This window comes from Oncorhynchus nerka, linkage group LG20, assembly GCF_034236695.1.
Source record: "Oncorhynchus nerka isolate Pitt River linkage group LG20, Oner_Uvic_2.0, whole genome shotgun sequence".
Taxonomy (NCBI): Eukaryota; Metazoa; Chordata; class Actinopteri; order Salmoniformes; family Salmonidae; genus Oncorhynchus; species Oncorhynchus nerka.
Window position 1 is genome coordinate 32,931,758 of NC_088415.1, and position 24,081 is coordinate 32,955,838.

Here is a 24,081-nt window from a genome sequence, read left to right on the forward strand (position 1 = left end):
GCACATGTGCAAGTCCTAAACATTGAACTTGACATAATTCATGATGTTGCATTAATTCATCTTCCAGACTGGATGTCTATCATACTTCAGAAAAGGGCTTTTGGGGGAGGGATCATTTATTTATCAGGGCTAATGTGTTATGTTTAGACTACTACTGTAGTTCACTTCTGGCAGACGTTTCCTGGTCCCACATAGCAGGATGAAACTCTCACGCCTTCTGTTTTCCACATGCAAAAAAAGCCCCCCTTTTTTTCAACAAGTCTGGGTCAAAAGAGTAAATTGATGAAGAGCTTGACCTTGGGTTCAGGGCTCTGAGTGAGCTGTCAGTGGACCATAGTTTCTCATGGTTTAATATTACACCAGGGTGCCATTCATATTAGCCCCTTGGAGCACACATTCAACTTAAAAGGCTACAAAATTAAGGGAAAGTAATTCTGCTCTGCTGCTTAGCATAGCCACCCTCTCACCTCTCTCCTCTCCCTTATCCCCTTTCTCCCTTCTCACCTGTCTCCTCTCCCTTGTCCCCCTCTCTCCCTTCTCCCCTCTCTCCCCTCTCCCTCTCTCCCTTCTCCCCCTCTCTCCCTTCTCCCCTCTCTCCCCTCTCTCCCTTCTCCCCCTCTCTCCCTTCTCCTCTCTCTCCCCTCTCCCCTCTCTCCCCTCTCCCCTCTCTCCCTTCTCCCCTCTCTCCCCTCTCCCCTCTGCCCTCTCTCCCTTCTCACCTGTCTCTTCTCCCTTCTCCCCCTCTCTCTCCCTTCTGCCCCTCTCTCCCTTCTCCCCTCTCTCCTTTCTCCCCCTCTTTCCCTTCTCCCCCTCTCTCCATCCTCCCCTCTCTCCCCTCTCTCCCTTCTCCCCTCTCTCCCTTCTCCCCCTCTCTCCCCTCTCTCACTTCTCCCCCTCTCTCCATTCGCCCCTCTCTCCCTTCTCCCCCTCTCTCCCTTCTCCCTTCTCCCCTCTCCCCTCTCTCCCTTCTCCCCTCTCTCCCTTCTCCCCCTCTCCCTTCTCCCCTCTCTCCCTTCTCCCCCTCTCTCCCTTCTCCCCTCTCTCCTTCTCCCCTCTCTCCCTTCTCCCCCTCTCTCCCTTCTCCCCTCTCTCCCTTCTCCCCCTCTCTCCCTTCTCCCCTCTCTCCCACAGTCTCTCTCGCCCTGCTCCAAAACCTCAAGTCGAACCTGGCTTCTCCTCAGACAGAAACATTTTATTTGAACATCATCAAACATGTGAACCTTTGATGTTGTTTGCTGCTGCGTGTTGACCATGAATGAGAATATCAAGGGTGATATGATATAACTACTCATATTTCATAGACAGGTTATGGGTTGACAGATGTCTCTCTCTCTCTCTTCTGTCTGTGAGTCCTGTACTGTCTCTTTAGGTATTATCGTCTGTTTACAAAATGCTCATTGGTGATAGGATAGAGTGATGTGTTGGTGGTGAATTAAACCACTCTGTTCTTTCTGACCCGCTAACATGAACAGTAGATCAACTACAATTTTACTTAACAACACAGTAAACATGCCATGGGCAGTCAACAACGACTCATATCTATTTCTCATGCCCTTACAGAACTAAAAGTAGCAAAGTGCCTCCGTAGACTGATAAACATGTACAGGCTTGAGGGGGCCGTTGTCTGCCTCGCTTTGTTACACCAGATTCTCTCTCTCTCTCTCGCTCTCTCTTCCCTGACACACACACACACACACACACACACACACACACACACACACACACACACACACACACACACACACACACACACACACACACACACACACACACACACACACACACACAAGCGTGCACAACATGCATAGTCTGAAACAGGGTTATTTTCCAAGTCATTTAGCAGAGCCCATTTATTTGTGTGTGGATCAGTTGCTATGCTGTGGATGAGCTCTTGCCTTGCATGCAGGTGTGTAACTGGAGTATCTGTGGTTATGGGCCTGCTGCCTTTTCAGGCTTCCATCAATCCCTTAGATATACAGTGTCTTCAGAAAGTATTCCTACCCCTTGACTTATCCCACATTGTCTTTTGTTACAGCCTGATTTCTAAATGGATTAAATGCATTTTTCACTCTCACTGATCTACACAAAATACCCCATAATGACAAAGTGATTTTTTGGGAGGGGATTCTTTGTGAATGTATTGAAAATTAAATACAGAAATGCCTCATTTAAGTATTCACACCAGTGAGTTGATACGTGTTAGAATCACCTGGGCCGTGATTACAGCTGTGAGTTTTTCTGGGTAAGTCTCTAAGAGCGTTGCACTCCTGGATTGTACACTATTTGCACGTTATTCTTGAAAAAAATCTTCAAGCTCTGTCAAGTTGGTTGTTGATCATTGCTAGACAGACATGTTCAGGTCTTGCCATAGATTTTCAAGACGGTTTTAAGTCAAAACTGTAACTAGGCCACTTTTTATCCAAAGAAAAAACTCCCTAGTTTTTGCCAGTGACAAGCATACCCATAACATGATGCAGTCACCACCATGCTTGAAAATATGAAGAGTGGTACTCAGTGATGTGTTGTGTTGGATCTTCCCCAAATATAATGCTTTTTATTCAGAACATGAAGTTCATTTCTTTGCTAATTTTTTGCAGTTTGACCTTAGGGCCTTATTGCAAAAAGTATGTTAAAAGGTGCCCTTCTTTGCGAGGCATTGGAAAACCTCCCTGGTCTTTGTTGTAGGATCTGTGTTTGAAATTCACTGCTTGACTGGAGGACCTTACAGAGACGAGATAGTCTATCAAAAATCCTGTTAAACACTATTATTGCACACAGAGTAAGTCCACGCAACTTATTCTGTGACTTGTTAAGCAAACTTTTACTACTGAATTTATGTGGTATTGCGTGTAGGCCAATGACACAAAATATCAATCCATTTGAAAATCAGGCGAAAACACGACAAAATGTGGCAAAAGCTTGTCCTTGTATTTCTGCATTACACATGGTTTTATTGGTAATGTGCTGTAGCTAATTGAATAGATGTTTTATGGTCACATACACCAGGTAGGTGCAGTGAAATATGTTGTTTTACAGGGTCGCCATAGTAGAAGAGCATCCCTGGAGCAAATTAGGGTTAGGTGCCTTGCACAAGTACACATCCACAGATTTTTCACCTTGTCAGCTCGGGTATTCGAACCAGCGACCTTTTGGTTGCTGGCCAAACACTCAAACCGCTAAGCTACCTGCCCACATTACACATGGTTTTACTGGTAATATGCTGTAGCTTGTCCCCCAATCATTGTGAATAACATGTGGACGAATCCTCACTGTATCATTTCATCATTTTACCTCCATTAGAGGCAATACAATAACACACGCAATTAAACATATTTTTATTTTTTGTTGCACACGTTCAATGTTTAACCAGAACATACATAAAACATACATATTTAGCGATAAACTGTTTTGCTAAAAATCTTTAGAGTAGGTAAAGCATTAACTAATTGGTGTTGAAAAGGTTTCTATCTTTTGAGCGTCGCCTATTCTTTCCTAGCAGTTACCCTGCCTGGCTTTGTGGACTTGATGAGAGTTGGGAAGATTTGGGAAGAAAACTGTTTTATACATCCCCGCTCTGGAATTCTAAGTGATTAATTCTTACCACGGAAACATGAGAGGAAGAGGCATTGTGGGGGTTTCATGTTCCCCCTTAACTACCTAAAGGTTTAAGTGCCTTTGGCCCCATTCGATAAGATTAGTTCTATTGGCCTGTAACTGGAGTGGCTGTGCAGATGGAGCTCAGAGGAGCTCAGACCTAATAGAGGCTCTGACTAGTGGGTTGGAGAGCAGACTGACACCTGGACAGTATCACTGTAATCAGTGAGTCACTCACTCCTAGAACCACCTGATCCAAATCCTCCGAAGTTCACACAGGGCCAAGACCCTTTCGCCCTTACCCACTGAAAATAAGTTTGTATAAGACATGAGGTTGATGATCCACCTGCTTGGGTGGCTTTGACTCCCTCATTCCTCTCTCACACGGCCCGGGTCGCTACTCTCCTCTCCTGTTGCCCTTTCTCACACGGCCCTGGCCCTAGCCAGCAGGGGGTGCTGTGTCTGCTAGTCAGGCCAAGGTCCGGGTTGGGTTAGACAGGGAAAGGGGAAAGTGGGATACCTAGTCAGTTGTGAGTCGCTAACGAGGCACTCTCCTGGCCCCCGCCGACCTGCCCGCACCACATGAGTCCTGGTAATTGGCCGCTCTAGCAGTGGTTAATGATGTTGGGCGGCAGGCGGCAGGCGGCAGAGCATGCAGTCGACCGTAGCCTCACTGGGCTGCTCAGGTTTCTGTGGCCTCCCTTGTCTCCCCTGAATGCCCTACACACCTCACAAAGACATCAGGAAGTCAGGAATTCAGGTGGAAGCAATGTGATGTCACAGCGCAGTGAATCTGTGCATGTGGAGTAAGACATCGCTATGGGTCGCTGTATAATTTACCTCATGGTGCGCTCTGTAGTCACTGATGTCTCGAGATCTCTACGACGAGGCACACTGCAGTGAAGTAGTGAAGTGGAAACAATGTTATTATATTCTTTATGAGTGAAATGGCTTTTGTTTTGAAGACCTTACCACACCTAGTTCACAATAGTGTTTGGGACAGAAGGGATTTTTAGGCTCTTAAAAAAGGAGCCTTTAGCGATTAATAGATGTGTGATGTCCATTATTCCCCACTAAGGTACAAATGTCCCTACATTTATGAGCTATGTGTTTTCTTTTAGGACCTCTAGAAACCTAAATTCCTTCTTATCATTGGTAATGTATGGTCCATTGGAATCACTCAAGTAGGGCTATGTGGTGCCAAATATCATTAACATCTGTGAAAATACACCCTGATGGATTTATAGCTAGCAAACCACAAATCACATCTTTACTAACCTTTGCCCTCGGCAGAAAAACATTATAGGGGATCACATTACTGATATTATGTCAAGCATGGCCAGGTCAAAGAGAGACACAGCACAGAAGAATGGACATAGACAAATAAAACACAGATGCCCTGTCTGTCTGTGTTCTCTGAATGGAAAAAGCATTGCCAAAACATGGCCGCCCCTGCTTCTACCCTACCACCACCACAGAGCCTGACAGCCCACAGATAAACAGAAACACGCCACGGATGGATGTGTGGAAGGCAGCAATGTCTCCAGAGCAGTGTGTGTTGTAATGATTCAGGTCCTGTCCTCTCCAGCTGTCCAGCTGTTATCATCATCGCATTATGTTTACTTATTCATCGACATCCCTTCTCTCTCTCTCTCTCTCTCTCTCTCTCTCTCTCTCTCTCTCTCTCTCTCTCTCTCTCTGTCTCTGTCTCTGTCTCTGTCTCTCTCTATCTCTCTCTGTCTCTCTCTCTCTCTGTCTCTGTCTCTGTCTGTCTCTCTCTTTCTCTCTATCTCTCTCTCTCTGTCTCTCTCTCTCTCTTTCTCTCTATCTCCCTCTTTCTCTCTCTCTCTCAACTGTCTCTGTCTCTCTCTCTCTCTCTCTCTCTCTCTCTCTCTCTCTCTCTCTCTCTCTGAACTGTCTCTCTCTCTGTCTCTCTCTCTCTCTCTCTCTCTCTCTCTGTCTCTGTCTCTGTCTCTCTCTTTCTCTCTATCTCTCTCTGTCTCTCTCTCTCTCTCTTTCTCTCTATCTCTCTCTCTCTCTCTGTCTCTGTCTCTGTCTGTCTCTCTCTTTCTCTCTATCTCTCTCTCTCTGTCTCTCTCTCTCTCTTTCTCTCTATCTCCCTCTTTCTCTCTCTCTCTCAACTGTCTCCGTCTCTCTCTCTCTCTCTCTCTCTCTCTCTCTCTCTCTCTCCCTGTCTCTCTCTCTCTCTGAACTGTCTCTCTCTCTCTGTCTCTCTCTCTCTCTGAACTGTCTCTGTCTCTGTCTGTCTGTCTCTCTCTCTCTCTGTCGTCTCTGTCTCTGTCTCTCTCTGTCTCTGTCTCTGTCTCTCTCTCTCTCTCTGTGTGTCTGTCTGTCTCTCTCTCTCTCTCTCTGTCTTTGTTTTTGTCTCTCTCTCTCTCTCTGGTATCATCCTGTCAGTTGTAGGAGCAGTTCACTGAAATTATAATCTCAGCAACAAGATCAATAGCTATTTCTGTGGTAACATTTATTTCTTAAACACTCTGTTTGTGAAGGCTTTGCATAATGCTTCACATCATACTATTGCACATTTCTGTCAGTGGAGAGCATGAATTTTAGTCATAGTATTCACTGTTCAACCTCATACCAAAGTTGTATGTTATTTCCTTATTCTCTTATGTTATAATCCCATGGCAACGGCCCATCTGACTGAGTGGAAAAACTTTGTTTTCTCCCCAATCTAGTGTGACAGCTTTGAGCGATCGCTTGGTTGAGCCTGTATACCTGATGTATTATTGACCAGGGGGCTGTTGTTAAAGTGCAATCACCAGAGTGCCTCACGTTGATTCGCTACATCCTCATTCTTTGAAGCAAGCACCCTTTAATGCAACACTTTTAACCCCACCCCCTCCTCCATCACCACCCCTCTCTTGACTCAATCTCAACAGATCGGATTTGATTATCTCCTGGACATGAGGAGATGACTTTAACCTCACTGTTCCCCTTTGTGTGTAAATATGTTAGCTGTTTGAGAGGGAGCCCAGATGATGATGCTCTGGTAAAGTGAAGGCCATCACTCCTCTGGTTTGATCCAGGGGAAATCACAAATCCCAGGTTCTCTGTCAGTTTAGTAATCACCCTCCCCTCCACCATCTCTCCATTGCAGATGTAGATGCCCAGAGTACTCTGGTCAGATACCCTCCTCTCCCCAGAGTGCAATCACTTTGCTGTTGTGACACGCACAAATTGGGTTTCGGCAGAGCGGCTTTCCAGAGTCCAGGTAGGGGAGATGGAGCGTGGAGGGTGGAGGGAGATGGGGGGTGGAGGGAGATGGAGCGTGGAGGGAGATGGAGATGGAGGGTGGAGGGAGATGGGGGGGTGGAGGGAGATGGAGCGTGGAGGGTGGAGGGAGATGGGGCGTGGAGGGAGGTGGAGGGAGATGGAGCGTGGAGGGAGATGGGGGAGGTGGAGGGAGATGAAGCGTGGAGGGTGGAGGAAGATGAAGCGTGGAGGGTGGAGGGAGATGGAGGGTGGAGGGAGATGAAGGGTGGAGGGAGGTGGAGGGAGATGGAGCGTGGAGGGAGATGGAGCATGGAGGGTGGAGGAGATGAAGCATGGAGGGAGGTGGAGGGTGGAGGGAGATGAAGCGTGGAGGGAGGTGGAGGGTGGAGGGAGATGGAGCGTGGAGGGTGGAGGGAGATGAAGCGTGGAGGGAGATGGAGCGTGGAGGATGGAGGTGGAGGGAGATGAAGCGTGGAGGGAGGTGGAGGGTGGAGGGAGATGAAGCGTGGAGGGAGGTGGAGGGTGGAGGGAGATGGAGCGTGGAGGATGGAGGGTGGAGGGAGACGGAGGGTGGAGGGTGGAGGGAGATGGAGGGTGGAGGGAGATGAAGCGTGGAGGGAGGTGGAGGGTGGAGGGAGATGAAGCATGGAGGGAGATGGAGCGTGGAGGGAGATGGAGCGTGGAGGGTGGAGGGAGATGAAGCGTGGAGGGCGATGGAGCGTGGAAGGAGGTGGAGGGAGGTGGAGGGTGGAGGGAGATTGAGCTTGGAGGGTGGAGGGAGATGGAGCGTGGAGGGAGGTGGAGGGTGGAGGGAGATGGAGCGTGGAGGGAGATGGAGCGTGGAGGGTGGAGGGAGTTGGAGGGTGGAGGGAGATGGAGGGTGGAGGGAGATGGAGCGTGGAGGGAGATGGAGCATGGAGGGTGGAGGGAGATGAAGCATGGAGGGAGATGGAGCGTGGAGGGTGGAGGGAGATGAAGCGTGGAGGGTGGAGGGAGATGAAGCGTGGAGGGAGATGGAGCGTGGAGGGAGATGGAGCGTGGAGGGAGATGGAGCGTGGAGGGTGGAGGGATATGGAGCGTGGAGGGAGATAGAGTGTGGAGGGTGGAGGGAGATAGAGTGTGGAGGGTGGAGGGAGATGGAGCATGGAGGGTGGAGGGAGATGAAGCATGGAGGGTGGAGGGAGATGAAGCATGGAGGGTGGAGGGAGATGAAGCGTGGAGGGTGGAGGGAGATGAAGCGTGGAGGGTGGAGGGAGATGAAGCATGGAGGGTCGAGGGAGATGAAGGGTGGAGGGAGATGGAGGGTGGAGGGAGATGGAGCGTGGAGGGTGGAGAGAGATGGAGGGTGGAGGGAGATGAAGGATGGAGGGAGATGAAGCATGGAGGGTGGAGGGAGATGAAGCGTGGAGGGTGGAGGGAGATGAAGGGTGGAGGGAGATGAAGCATGGAGGGTGGAAGGAGATGAAGGGTGGAGGGAGATGGAGCGTGGAGGGTGGAGTGGTGAGTTGTAAGGGAGGAGGAGGATTTGGGTTTCGTGTATTAGCTGGCTCCTGAAGAGGATATCAACACTCTCGCTCCCTCAGGATTGTTCGTCCCCATCCACCATGAAATTAACAATTCCAGCTGAGCCGACTGGTAGGGTTTGGGGGGAAAGTCAAGCCTGGGATTGGGCTTTAGGGATGTAATCATCCAGCAGACAGCAAGCCGTCAGGCTGCAGACGTCAGGGCCTCTTGTCTTCTTGGCACGAGCCTGTCCACCCAAACACACATTCTGGGGTTTGTTTTTAAAATACTTTGACTTGTTTTAAAGGAACAGAGGAATATCATATGGTATGACCAAAGCGAAGTTTTTATTATGGAATAACCGAGTGAGACAGTGGAAGTTTAGGTTCTCTATGTGTATATTGACCAAAAACTGTTACCTGAGCAACGAGTGCATCATTGGAGGCTGGGCTTCTATCAAAGCAGCATTAGCTTTGTTTATATCGTGTTGGTATGACAACAAGCTGTTCCACTGAAATATCTCCCTAGAGTTGATTGACACACAGGTGCTAAGTAACATAATAATAAAATCCATTAGTTTTGCATTGGATGCCTCTCAATTAGGGTTGCATATTTTGGGGAATATTTAGACGTGGAAACTTTCCGTGGGAATTAGGGAATATACGGGAATTAATGAAAATATATGCACATTAATATTAATACCATTTATATGTAGATGTTTTTTGTATTGGATATATTTACCATCTCATATGGAGACAGAAACATAAACCTTTAACCTTATCATAAGTAGACATAATTGCAAATGATTAAATCCTTCCAATTGAAAAAAAAAACACTATTTAGTTACGAATTGAACTTTAATTAAACTCTTTGACTCTTCACATGGGATGATTTCACTGAACAACAAAAGAAAGGGAATATTGAATGATCCCCAATGATCCATCGCATCTCCCAAAAACGTTTTCAACCTACATCTGTAAAATGATAGTCTAGAAACGAAAGCTTTGGTTGTCTTCCTCTCAGGCTTCCATGTCTTCTCCCTGAACCTCCTCAATGTCTACCTCTTGAACATCAGACACTGAGGGCTCATCTTCACTGTCATTTTCCAACCTTGTTGAGGATGGCTCGTTGTCAGGCTCAAAAAGACTCAAATTTGCCCGGATGGTCACCAATTTTTCAACCCTTTTATTGGTCAGCCTGTTGCGTGCTTTGGTGCGTATGTTCTCAAATAAGGACCAGTTGCGCTCCGAGGCGACTGATGTTGGTGGGATTTGGAGGATGATGGAGGAAACAGGGGAAAGAGCCTCAGATCCACAAAGTCCCTTCCACCAGGTGGCTGATTAGATATGTTGGCATGACTGCCATATTGCATCTCCATCCCAAAGCCATTGGTTGGAAGTGTATTGCCCCAGACTGCCAAGAACCTTACCCTCATCCAGGCCAAGGTGGCGAGACACGGTAGTGATGACACCATAGGCCTTGTTGATCTCTGCACCAGACAGGATGCTCTTGCCAGCATACTTGGGGTCCAACATGTACGCTGTGGCGTGTATGGGCTTCAGGCAGAAGTCTTCACACTTTTTGATGTATTTCAGAACAGCAGTTTTCTCTGCTTGGAGCAACAGTGAAGTGGGCAGGGCAGTACGGATTTCTTCTCTGACATCTGCAAGCAGAGTCTGAACATCAGACAGGATGGCATTGTCTCCCTCAATTCGTGCAATGGCTACTGTTACAGATTTCAAGGAGTTTCAGGCTGTTTACCACTCTCTCCCAAAATACATCACCCAGGAGGATCCTCTTGATGGGGCTGTCCATAACAGCAGACTGTGATATGGCCATTTCTTGGAGAGACTCCTTCCCCTCCAGGAGACTGTCAAACATGACAACACCACCCCAACGGGTGTTGCTGGGCAGCTTTACTGTGGTGCTCTTATTCTTCTCACTTTGCTTGGTGAGGTAGATTGCTGCTATAACTTGATGACCCTTCACATACCTAACCATTTCCTTGGCTCTCTTGTAGAGTGTATCCATTGTTTTCAGTGCCATGATGTCCTTGTGGAGCCAATTAAATACATGAGCAGCACAGCCAATGGGTGTGATGTGAGGGTAGGACTCCTCCACTTTAGACCAAGCAACCTTCATGTTCACAGCATTGTCTGTCACCAGTGCAAATACCATCTGTGGTCCAAGGTCATTGATGACTTCCTTCAGCTCATCTGCAATGTAGAGACCGGTGTGTCTGTTGTTCCTTGTGTCTGTGCTCTTGTAGAATACTGGTTGAGGGGTGGAGATGATGTAGTTAATTTTTCCTTGCCCACGAACATTCGACCACCTATCAGAGATGATAGCAATACATTCTTGATAGCAATACATTCTGCTTTCTCTATGATTTGCTTGACCTTCACTTGAACTCTGTTGAACTCTGCATCCAGAAAATTAGTAGATAAAGCATGTCTGGTTGGAGGGGTGTATGCTGGGCGAAGAACATTTCAGAAATCTCTTCCAATACACATTGCCTGTGAGCATCAGAGGTGAACCAGTTGCGTACACAGCTCGAGCAAGACATTCATCAGCATTTCTCTGACTACGTTCCTCCATTGAGTCAAAAAATATCTGATTCCAAGAGGATCATGAGCTGTCACTCTCTATAAGGTGTCTGATTCCTCATTTTCACCTCGAATAGAAGTAGAGGGACTTTTGTCAGGTTGCTTGTTGTGAGCACTGAGGGAACTTTATGCATTTGGCCAGATGATTCTGCATCTTTGTTTCATTCTTCACATATGATTTGGCACAGTATTTGCAAATGTACACAGCTTTTCCTTCTACATTAGCTGCAGTGAAATGTCTCCACATATCAGATAGTGCCTATGGCATTTTCCTGTAAAGATTCCTGTAAAGATTAGAAAAAAAAGTAAAAAAATGTAAAAGATGTCAAATGTAAAAGAAAAACGGATACAATTCTATGTACAGATAAGTTAAGATAGTTCAGCAGTTAGGCCTCCCGGGTGGAGAAGGGTCTAAGGCACTGCATCGCACCAGAGATTCTGGGTTCGAGCCCAGGCTCTGTCGCGGCTGGCAGTGACCGGGAGGCCCATGGGGCGGTGCACAATTGGCCCAATTGGCTGGCAGAGATCTCATTGTGCACTGGTGACTCCTGTGGTGGGCTGGGTGCAGTGCATGCTAGTGTTTCCTCCGACACATTGGTGTGGCTGGCTTCCGGGTTGGCTGTGCATTGTGTCAAGAAGTGCAGCTTGGTTGGGTAGTGTTTCGGAGGATGCGTAGCTCTTGACCTTTGCCTCTCCCGAGTCCGTACGGGAGGTGCAGCGATGAGACAAGACTGTAACTACTACCAATTGGGGAGAAAATAGGGGTTTAAAAAAATATATAGTTAAGATAGTTTTTACATGTATGGAAACAGGTGAATTAACACTCCTCAGTTAGCAGGGTCAAGCAAGTTAAAACCCAAATAGTAGCAAAAAATTGCTAGCAGAAATTGTTATCAAGTTAGAAAATAATTGAACACACTTTGCTGTAGGCTTCTATTTACTAGTTAACAAAAAATCATGTATGTCATATAAAATATATTCACCCCACCCAGTATTGTAATAAAAACTTACCAGAAAGCATGTAGTCCTTGGCTCAGACATTGTAGTAGTGTGGGCTCAATAGCATCTCATTAGTGTGCAAGATCTTGAGAATCAGCTGTACATGTGATGGAAGAATGCACTGTGCATGCAGAGGGTTGCAATTCCATTGAGTTGGGGATAATTTAACCAAAATATGTCACAAGACCTAGAATTCCCTCATGTGTAACCCACAAAAAAAGGTTAACTTGTTATAAGTTAACTTTTTTGATGAATCTAAGCAAAATTCCCCAAATTCCCGGGCTTAACTTCCCAACCTTTGCAACCCTCGTCTCAATCCACCGCATCTGCCTATGTCACACTTCCGCATCTGCTGTGAAAGGTGGCAGAGCTTGAGCGGTTTGTCAAACCATGAGACACATCACAATGTATGTAGCATCCAAACGGTTATTATGACCACGCTATGGAAAGGGTAGACTCTCACGAACACATTCAACATTTGATCAAATCATTAAAAATATATATTTTTATACCTAAATGCTTCCACACACAACAAGTTAGACTTTTAAGAATTAAAATCAAAATGCAGCCTAAGCAAAGGCTTTGTTTGTTTTTGTGTAATGTGGTCACGCTAGTCAGGGTTTAAATCAGCTTTAATAACACCTATACATAGGCTTAACCTAAGGAAGTGCGTTGTTTAACCAATAAAAAGTATCTCTAGCCTAATAGCTAGTTCAGTTTCCCAACCACCCACCTGACGAACAGAGAGTGTGTTTGTGCTTCAGGCAACACATTCACTTGTGCAACCTCCTGCTGACATGTGCTTGATAAGCGCTGCGTGTTTGTTTACGTGTGGCCTGTGTCTGTGTGCACTGTGGGCTCCTCTCAGAGCGCCTTGGCTCGGTTCAAACCTGGCGCCGTGGTCAATGTTCAGTCAAGAGGGTGGAAAGAACGAGCCGTGTCATTGAACTCCAGAGGCAACGGAGAGGAAAGAGGAAATCCCCTAATCCTGTTTAAAAAAGAAAGGATCTTGTTTTAATTTGGGACTAGCTCTCTATGCTCCCCCCTCCCACCTACCGATGCTCAGCAAAACCAACGGGATGTTTATCTTCATAATGTCTCCCTCACCTACCAGGGCAGCTCAGGCAGCACAGCATGCTGTTTGTGTGCTGCCTTCAGCCTGGCCGTTATTGCTGCCTTATTATGGAGTGTGTGTTTCTTATACCCCTGTAAATGAAAAGCACAAACAGGGCGAATGGCCGGCCTCGGTCTCACCTCTTCATGTCTCTGGGCTGTCTGCTCTGGATCCCAAAGACATGCCTGTCTGTCTGCCTGTCTGCCTGCCTGCCTGTCTGTTGGGTCTGTGGAAGCATAATTCTTGGTCAGCACTGTGGAGGAGATCCTCATTGTTTTTTATTTTCCCCTCAAAACTCTGGTGCTGGGTCAGCAATAAATGTCCCGAGAGTATCTGAACCTTTTTAGAAAAATACGTGAGTGTGTCTCCAGAATAAGGTTTGAGGAGTTTTTGTATCTCAGCCGCCATGTTTACACGGGCTCCGAAGCTCAGCACAAGGCCAAATGTTATATATACAGTCAAGGCTATCTGAGAAACCAGCGGACATGGCCTCTGCAAACACAACCAATCTCTTAATCTCCCTCTATTTGAATCTTCCCTTTTTCCCATCTCCTCCTCACAGCAAAGCGAGGGATCGAGGGAGAGATGTCATGTTTCATAACTGAGGCAGCCCTTTTTTATCTTCATTAACATGTGTTTTTCTCCATACTCTCAAGGTATTTTTGTTCAAAAAAACGTTCAAGTCCAAATAACATGATCACTTCTCCTGGCTGTGCCAGAATCCCTTTCCGCTTGGAAGTATTAGCTCTGGACGCCAGCCGTGCCGAGCACACAACACAGGCAATTATTGCAGCAGGAGAGATCTACTGACAGGCAACGCCTCATTTGGTGGGATGAAGGAATCAAGAAATGAAACCTTCATTGATGCGCTGGAGGTTTGGAAAGAGAATTCCCGATTGGATTTTTGTGGCTTACTGCTTGTTTGGTGTATATTCATGCATGTGTCATTAGTTTACTTCTCTCCATCTCTCTCTCTCTCTCTCTCTCTGTGTGTGTGTGTGTGTGTGTGTGTGTGCGGGCGTGCACGTGTGTGTGCGAGTGTGTGTGTGTGTGCGTGCGTGTGTGTGTGTGTGTGTGTGTGTGTCCACTTATTTTAGGGGAGAGGGTGTCAAACAGGTTGGTGTTTGGCTTTACGGTTTATCTGCAAATGTGCAGCTGCAGGTTCCTTGCAGCTAAGCTGAAAGGTGTCACCGCTGCCACTCTCCCTTTCTTTCACAGTGGAGAAAGACTGTTAAATTAAAGCCAAAGCATCTGCACTGAGGCTGGGGTGGATTGCAGCCCTGCTGCTCAAATGGAGCACACTTCACTCTGAAACGGCTCCAACTTCTTCAACCTTCACAGGCCTTCCGGTCTGTCCTTATAACACTAACTTTATTTCTCATCTCTTTTCAAGGATGCAGGGACAGACACGTCACCTGGCCAGTGAGAGTGCTCAGGTTTTCTCAGTGGGCCTTACTGACATGATTACATTGTTTTGAGAGGAGGCAGGCAGTGGTGCTGATGGGCTAGACTTGGCACGTCGTTGGGGTCAGGAGGGTCACACGCCACTAACCCACTTAGCTACCCAAGAGGTTTCTGTCTAGTCAGGTTCCACTCTGACATCACTCAAGGGATCACTCCGGAGTTGGAGGTGTGTGTGTGCATATGTGTGTGTCTATGTCTGTGTGAAAGAGAGGAGGACAGAGTGAAGTTTAATTTCTAACTATGCTGAGCTGAGTATCCCCCAGAAAGGAAACTTCATCCAGAGGCCTTCTCAGACTGGACAAATAGACAGAAAATTTGTTTCGCATGACGGTTTATTAAAAAAAGCCTTGTGTATACAGCAGACTATTGATGCGTTGAGCATGGGGATGGATAGGGTTCCAGCTCCGTCCGTAGTCAGGGACAGAGCACAGGTCTCCAGGGGAGGAGGAGGCCTGGAGTCAAGGCACTGTCACGCATAGGGAATGCTGGGATGACTGGTAACGTTACTAACGTCTAATCCCGTAGACAGGTCTCTCTTGGGAAAGAGGTCTTCTGACCTCAATGAGACTTCCTGGTTAAATAAAGGTTCAATACAAATATACTGTATATAATATTGTATGACACTGTGCCAGACCATCCTTTTAAAGGGTCTTCGAAGATTAATGGATGGCCCCAAACGTTTTTCATTTGATACCGTTAAATCATTTTAGGGCTATGTTTGGATTTTTCCCACCATAAGGATGGTGGCTTGATGCTATACATTCAAAAGCGCTTACATCTGGTTTCTCTATGTTCCAATACCCCATGTAGTTACTGATGTGCTCTGCCATTTTTAACAAGTTGTTAATGAATAGATGTTGTGCTGCTAACACTGATTGGGTGTAGTCTCAGTTGGCTTCAGACAGAGAGTACCGAACACCTCTAGTCGTATCTTTTTAGAGTAAGGGGCCCAATGAAGTCTCAATGGGATTAAATGCTATGTCAGCACCTACCGTTAGTACCTACTCATTAGTCTACGGTGCTACGCCCAGTGACAAAGCATAGCCTCAGGAGATACCTCTGTACAGACTACTGCTGTGTGCTGCACTTCACTAGTCTTCAAGTGGCTCTCCTCCCTCCCTTCCTTTCATTACCCCCTCCTCCCTCTCCACTCCACTCCTCCCTCCCTTTCATTACCCCCTCCTCCCTCTCCACTCCTCCCTCCCTTTCATTACCCCCTCCTCCCTCTCCCCTTCTCCTTCCACTCCCTCTCCCTCCTCTCCTGGCATTCCTTCAGTGGAGGGGCTGACAGACGCTCGTCATTGACAGTACTCTGTTCCAGGTGGATCAGGTTACCACAGTTGCCAGAGGATTGTGCTGCTCGGGCTTAGTGCCGCACAGTTGGAGGCTTTCAAACCGTGAGCCCTCCGCTCTGTCTGCTGCCACACCAGATAACTATTAACTGAGACACCAACTCTTCAGACAAGCCCCTCTGTCTTCTGTTGACTATATCTCATATCTCCCCCTCGTGTTGTGACCTCTGCAGTCTGCCCTGCTGAAAACCACTCCCCTGGTTCTATTGCATTGATATGACTGTTATTAGGCTCATACTATTTCAGAAATGTTCATGAACTCTTGTATTCTTCCACCCTTCCAACCATCTTCTGTTTTGTTATGTTGCTGTCATATTAAGGGGGACTCTTAGTCAGTTGTACAACTGAATGCATTCAACTGAAATGTGACTTCCGCATTTAACCCAACCCTTCTGAATCAGAGAGGTGGGGGGGCTGCCATAATCCACATCCACGTCTTGGAACAGTGGGTGGAACAGTGGGTTAACTGCCTTGCTCAGAGGCAGAACAACATATTTTTACCTTGTCAGCTCGGGGATTCGACTCACCAACCTGTCGGCTACTGGCCCAACGCTCTAACCACTAGGCTACCTGCCGCCCCAATATATTTCCCTTCTGTAAAATCTATCTGACTGGGTGCAAAAAAGTAACTGCAGAAGAAGATCCCTTATTCCCGTTGACACTAATGGTCTATTTCCTCATTCATGGACCTATTTCGGTCAATGATTGTAATGATTGTTTTCTTTTCCTGTTTCATTACAGATGTGGATGAGTGTTCGGAGGGTAATGGTGGCTGTCAGCAGATCTGTGTCAACATGATGGGCAGCTACGAGTGTCGCTGCAGAGAAGGATTCTTCCTGAGCGACAACCAGCACACCTGCATCCAAAGGCCCAAAGGTTAGCCTTGCATCCTCAACACACACACACACACACACACACACACACACACACACACACACACACACACACACACACACACACACACACATTCCAGCAAAAGGACTGCACCAGATTTATGGTGCCAGAGAGGATACCAGTATGAGCTCATTAGTCCTGCTCTCTTACCTGAAGGGAAACTTTAAACTGTTGGGGTCATGACCTCATTATGGTTCCATTCAGGGGAAGTATCATTTACACTGCAGATGGTGCATTTCATTAAACTTTGTTTAGGCTTTTGTTACAAGCTATAGTTGAGTCCCAAATGCCACCATGTTCCCTATATAGTGCAACCATAGGGATTTGATCAAAAGTAGTGCACTATATAAGGAATAGGGTGCCGTTTGGGATGTACACCTACTGTAGCAATACTGCAGGCCTACAGGTATGTCTTCTGTGACTGGTCTGATATGATAGGGAATCAAACCGGGTCTTTGACAGCAGGATCCGCCCTAGCAGGCCTGCCCTGCAAAAAAGGTGAGCAAAGGTAAAAGTATGAGTGGTTAGAAAACGCCTGAGCTGTAAGGAAGCCTGTGTTTTTGTTCTTTTCAGTCCTTTTCAAATTGAACTGATCTGATCTGGCAGAGTCTGGCAGCTTTTTTAAAGCATCAGTTGAATGAATGGCCTCAGGACACCTGAGTTAAATAAATAAAGATGAATCGTGTAGCCAGAAGCGGGAACAACACTTGTTTATGGAGCTTTTCTTTGGAATTGGGATGGATGTGTCAGAGAAGAGAAGGCATGGAGCCAATCTATTCAGAGCCATACATATACAGTACCTTCAGAAAGTATTCACACCCCTGGACTTTTTCCCCATGTTGTTGTGTTACAGCCTGAATTTAAAAATGGATTATATTGAGATGATTTGTCACTGGTCTACACACAACACCCCATAATGTCAAAGTGGAATTATGTTTTTAGACATTTTTCCAAATGAATTAAAAATGAAGAGCTGAAATGTCTTGAGTCAATAATTATTCAACTCCTTTGTTTTGGCAATCATAAATAAGTTCAGTAGTAAAAGTTTGCTTAACAAGTCACAGAATAAGTTGCATGGACTCACTCTGTGAGTGTTCAACAGGATTTTTGAATGACATCTCTTTACCCCACTCATACAATTATCTGTAAGGTCCCTTAGTCAAGCTATGCATTTCAAACACAGATTCAACCACAAAGACTAGGGATGTTTTCCAATTGTATTTATTTATTTGACCTTTATTTAACTAAGCAAGTCAGTTAATAAGAACATATTCTTATTTTCAATGACAGCCTAGGAACAGTGGGTTAACTGCCTGTTCAGGGGCAGAACGACACATTTGTACATTGTCAGCTCGGGGATTTGTTCTTGCAACCTTTTGGTTATTAGTCCAACGCTCTAACCACTAGGACCCCTGCCGACCCTACACTCTAACCACTAGGCTTCCTGCCGACCCTACATTCTAACCACTAGGCTACCTGCCATCCAAAGAATTCCTTGCAAAAGAAGGACACCTATTTGTAGATGGATAAAAATATATAAAACAGACACTGAATATCCCTTTGATCATGGTAAAGTTATTAATTACACTTTCGATGATGTATCAATACCACCAAGTCACTACAAAGATACAGGTGTCCTTCCTAACTCAGTTGCCGGAGAGGAAGGTAACCGCTCAGGAATGTCACAATGAGCCCAATGGGGACTTTCAAACAGTTACGGAGTTTAATGGCTGTGATAGGAGATAACTGAGGATGATCAACGACATTGTAGTTACTTCACAATACTAACCTAAATGACAGAGTGAAAAGAAGGAAGCCTGCACAGAATAAATATTACAAAACATGCATCCTGTTTGCAACAAGGCGCTACATTAATACTACAAAACATGTGGCAAAGAAATTAACTTTTTGTCCTGAATACAAAGTGTTATGTTTGGGGAAAATCCAATACAACAAATTACAAAAGTACCACTCTTCATATTTTCAAGCAATGGTGTTGGCTGCATCATGTTATGGGTATGCTTGCCACCGGCAAGGACTAGGGAGTTTTTTTTAGGATACAAAGAAATGGAATAGAGCTAAGCACAGGCAAAATCCTAGAGGCAAACTTAGTTCACCCTGCTTTCCACCAGACACTGGGAGATTCATTCACCTTTCAGCAGGACAATAACCTAAAACACAAGGCCAAATATACACTGGAATTGCTTACAGTTTTGACTTAAATCGGCATGGAAATCTATGGCAAGTCTTGAAAATGGCTGTCTATCAATGATCAATAACCAACTTGACAGAGTTTGAAGAATTAAAAAAAGAATAACGTGCAAATATTGTACAATCCAGGTGTACAAAGCTCTTAAAGACTTACCCAGAAAGACTCACAGCTGTAATCCTTGCCAAAGGTGACTCTAACATGTATTGAGTCAGGGGTGTGAACACTTATGTAAATGTGATATTTCTGAATTAAATGTTCAATACTTCAATACAATCAAGTTGTAGAAATATCTCAAGGATGATCAATGGAAACAGGATGCGCCTGAGCTTCAAGTCTCATAGCAAAGGGTTTGAATACTTATGTAAATAAGGTCTTTCTGTTTTAAATTCTTTATACATTTGTAAACATTTCTAAAAACATGTTTTCACTTTGAAATTGTGTGGTATTGTGTGAGATTATTGTTTTTTAGTTTTATTCATTTAGAATTCAGGCTGTAACAAAAGAAAATGTGGAATAAGTCAAGGGGTATGAATACTTTCTGAAGACAATACCTGTAGATGAAAAGCTGCAGTGAAATCGCCCCATCAACTTGACTGATAAGTACTATTATCATGCTTTTAGTTAGGGTAGCATGTCAATTCATGAATTACAATATTATTATCACTGAATACGTCTCTTATCCTGACATTGAGATGAACTGCGCTATCAGAAAGCCCCAAGGCCTCTTTCACAAGATGCCATTTTACACTATTGTTCAATGAAAATGTAGTCATCAGTATAGAAAGCCAGGCATCTTGGAAGCCTGGTTTATGAGATCAATCTGAGTGTAGCAAGTGTAGCAAATAGCCGGATTGTGTGTTTCAAAGGGAAGGGACTGCCCCCTCTACCCCAGTACTGTCTGTCTGTTTGAGACAGCATCCTCAGGACCAGGCACCTCTCTCTCTCTCTCTCTCTCTCTCTCTCTCTCTCTCTCTCTCTCTCTCTCTCCCTCTCCCTCTCTCTCTACCCCTCTCTCTCCCTCTCTCTCTCTCTCTCTCTCTCTCTCTCTCCTCTCCCTCTCCCTCTCCCCCCGTCTCTCTTTCTCTCCCTCTCCCCCTCTCTTTCTCTCTCTCTCTCTCTCCCTCTCTCCCCCTCCCTCTCTCCCTCTCCTCCTCTCTCTCTCTCTCTCTCTCTCTCTCTCTCTCTCTCTCTGTATCTCCCTCCCCCTCTCTCTCCACCCTCTCTCTCCCTCTCCTCCTCTCCCCCTCTCTCTCTGTCTCCTCCTCTCCCCCTCTCTCTCTGTCTCTCCCTCTCCCCTCTCTTTCTCTCTCTGTCACTTCCCCCCTCTCTCTCTCTCTTCTCCCCCCCCTCTCTCTCCCCCCTCTCTCTTTCTTGATAAAGTACCCTGCTAATGTTCCATTTGTCATGTTAATATTGGTTTCATTGCTTCCAGAAGAGCTCCATTTGGACGGAGAGATTAAAGCTGCCATACATCTACAAACTCACTCACTCAACAGATCACTGCCCTGTCAGTTTTTCATTATTCTAGAAAAAACATTTGGAATAACAGCAGGCATCTGCTTATTATTATGCCTATTATTACAACAGTGTGTGTTAAAAGGAAAAGGGAAGTGAAGGAGGAAGCCAGTCCCCCGAGTTATTGGACAATAACCCTGACTCATCCTCAGCATTACCATACTCGCTTATTGAAAAATTATGTATAAGTGTCAAAGGCTACACTAAAAGTCGCAGAGAGAAAATATGGAATGAAACATAAAATATTCTTGAATGTCTTTGCCAAGTGTACTTAGAGGAGACCCTCAGTACTTCATAAATATGGCCCTGGCCAGCCCTCCTCTTAAACATGCTATCGGCCCAGGGTGCAGTTAGCTCATGAGTTTTATCACCTTCATTAAAAAGACATCAGCTTCCCATACCTTTCATCAATGGATCAGGTGTTCCTCGGGTGGGTTAGGGAATGGGGAGGCTGATAGGGGACGTTGCAGCTGGGCTGGGCACTATCAGGCTATTCCCCTGCTGTCTGAGAGCCCTTGTTAGTAGAGAGCTTTGCCAATTAGGCAGCAGGGGGCTGCCAGCCTCCATAGCTAATAACAAGGTGTATGCTGCTAGCCTGGCTGACTCTTATTAGACCTGCTGATCCCCCCCCCCCCCCCCCCCCAAAAAAAAGGAATGAAAAACTCTCTATCCAAATAAAGGCTCCCATCGTTTCGCTGGACAGAATGTAACAGTTCATTTATTCTCCCCAAACATTTCTTCCCAGTCAAGACATAAAGTCTTTGAAAGACCAGCCAAGGCTCTTAGTGGTTGATAGGAATGCCATTCAGGTCAGTGAGGGTTTCACTTCTTTGCGTTTGATTTATTTTTGTATTTTTTTCTTTCGTTTTGGGGATAACAGGGTCCCTGCTACCCACATATGTGCGTGAGACTGAGTCTGGCAGATGGGATTGCCTCCTCCAGGAATTCCGTGCTGCTCAGTCAACTCAGACATCTATAATTTTAGTTTCAGTATGTTTTTAAATAACTGGAATGACAGTACCTGTGGTGTACACTGATGGGCTATATTCAGTTTCAGACTGTCTACTTGTTTAACTGGCAAACTGCTGATTTGTCAACATACATTACACCAAAAGGTAACATAATATTGTAGAGAAAATAGTTATTTATTGTAGCGTGCAGGTTGTTCTGTACCTGATGATTCTAATCTTCAGATGTTCTGTGCGAACCCATTAGAACCCTTTCCATTAGAGACGGAGATACTTTTAATGACCTCCCATTCCCAATCACACATTCAAACGGATCTAAAATGACAGGTGCTTCATGACACGAGGCCTTGGCAAAGCAAGACACAGTACCCACTGCACTCACATCAGTCTCAGGATATCAGGTGTACAGAGATCTTGGAGAGGGCCTTGAGAATTGTGTGGTATGTACTAATCATACCAATCAATGTGCTATAGTCTTGAAGTGTCTTGTTGGCTGACAAGTGTCTAGCACATCATTTTCCTCAGCTCTGTTCAAACATGGTTACCATAGCTACATTATGTGGATGAATCGGAGAATATAACTAAGTGTCCTTTGTTTACACTGGACATTTACCGCTAAATTCACATTCAGTCATTTTTAGTCAGCTACCTGACCATTGGGACGACCAATGAGATTCTAGTAATCTCTTCCCTTTACAGTAAGACATGACTATACTTTCCATTCCTGGAAATGTTTACTTCCTCATTGAAAACCACTTCCTGTGTTTGGAGAGTTCAGTAGCTTCCCAGGGGGGTTGTTTGCCCTTGTGAAATGAGACTTGCTGGCTGGGTCTCTCATCTCGTCTAACACTCACACACCCACACATACACACACAGAGACGCATGTACACACTCACACAGGAATATAGGCACACGCACACACACACACACACACCCACACACACACACACAGAGACGCATGTACACACTCACACACAAATATAGGCACACGCACACACACACGCACACACACGCACACACACACACACACACACCCACACACACACACACAGAGACGCATGTACACACTCACACACGAATATAGGCACACGCACACACACACACGCACGCACGCACACACACACACACACACACACACACACACACACACACACACACACACACACACACACACACACACACACACACACACATTCTAGAGTTTTTAATTGACTTTAGCTTTAGGCACAGTTTTTGAGACACATTCTATTATAGCATTTGTGTACATCAGGACATTTGATTTCATGTCCAGGCCATAACTGCAGCAGGAATGTGAATGCTATATGTGATAACATCCATTACACATGGTGGCGTCATAGTTTTGCTGCTTCACTGCGGCTACATTATTTTAGTATGAGAGAAGCTGAGATAGGTGCCTGTGATCCCTGACATGAAACATTCTTCATCACCAGGGGACATGTAACTCACTTGCTGAATAGAGTAGTAGCTAATTGTCCCTAATTGATCTAACTCCTTTATCTGCGTTGCCATGGAGAGTATCAGGTGCTTGTTTTATACACGGCACACAGGACTATATGACTGTTATTTATATTTCTGTTTTTTGTATTCTTATTCTTAAGTGTTTCCCAATATATGATATGGTGTGTCATGGCTGGCTATAGCCAGTCGTGTGAAAAGAGAAGCCTCTCTTTCTCCTGGAGCCCCTACTGTGAAGGGCTTGTAGTGTCCCTTCCCTTCCCATTCCTGGAGCTGGATCTCAGCATGCCTGCCTGTCTGGCTGTATGCTGGCCGCAGAGCTGTTTTTACAAGTGCAGGAGTGGCTGCTCCATTGCTCTGCAGTCCGACCGTATAACTAGGCTCTTTTCCTATTCTGGGGAAGTGGAGCGAGTGGAACGTCCCGCACTCCCATGGCCACCTATTAGGTCTCACCATTAGTCCAGCATCAAAGACTGTTTCTCTAGAAGACCTACATGACACTGTCCCTCTCCTCCATTCTGTCTTTTTCTCTCTCTCCCTCTTTCATTCTCTTTCTCTCGCTTTCTCTTTCTCTGCAATTCTCTCCCTCTCACCCTCTTTTTCATTCCTTCTCTCTCACTCTCCTCTCACTCTCTGCCCTCTCTCTCCTACTTACTCCCGCTCTCTCTCCCTCCCTCTCTCTGTCTCTTTTGCACCTCACCTCCCACTTTCTCTCATCTCCATTTCTAATTTACCTTCAGTTGCTGTTCCCTCTTTGTCTAGACTGGGCTTTCATTGGCCACATGGCTCCCCGCGCTTCAACAAATATAACAAATATATACATCAGTGGCTTCGGCTCTAGCAAGTTTTGGCTGCCCTACTGTTGAATCCTCCATACTTCTTTTGCGTCGGGCATCCTTTTGCATAGTCTTTGTTGAAGGCCGTTTTTAAGCTAGCTGCGCTAGCAGGCCACTGTGGACTGCCTTAGTGTCAGAGGGGGTTTTCCACGGACACTTTGCCGCCATGGCTTTACCCAGAGGGCCAGCCGGAATCATGTCTCCTTCTCCTGTCAGATAGACGGCTGCTTTCAGCTGGTCTACCTTTGATTTCAGAGAGAATGTGGCGTTGAAATGACATTTGTCTTTTTATTAAAAAGAGAGGGTGG

At 45.8% G+C, this 24,081-nt stretch overlaps 1 protein-coding gene across 4 annotated transcripts in view; it reads left to right on the top strand.

The window, feature by feature from the left end:
* The window catches only part of LOC115102299 (signal peptide, CUB and EGF-like domain-containing protein 3), a 103,793-nt gene that overhangs the window by 36,373 nt on the left and 43,339 nt on the right, over nt 1–24,081 (top strand). For all 4 annotated transcript variants that reach the window (XM_029622106.2, XM_029622107.2, XM_029622109.2 and 1 more), the window contains exon 4: nt 16,614–16,748. In XM_029622106.2, coding sequence (XP_029477966.1) covers nt 16,614–16,748 — 135 coding nt within the window. The remainder of the gene's footprint in view (nt 1–16,613; nt 16,749–24,081) is intronic.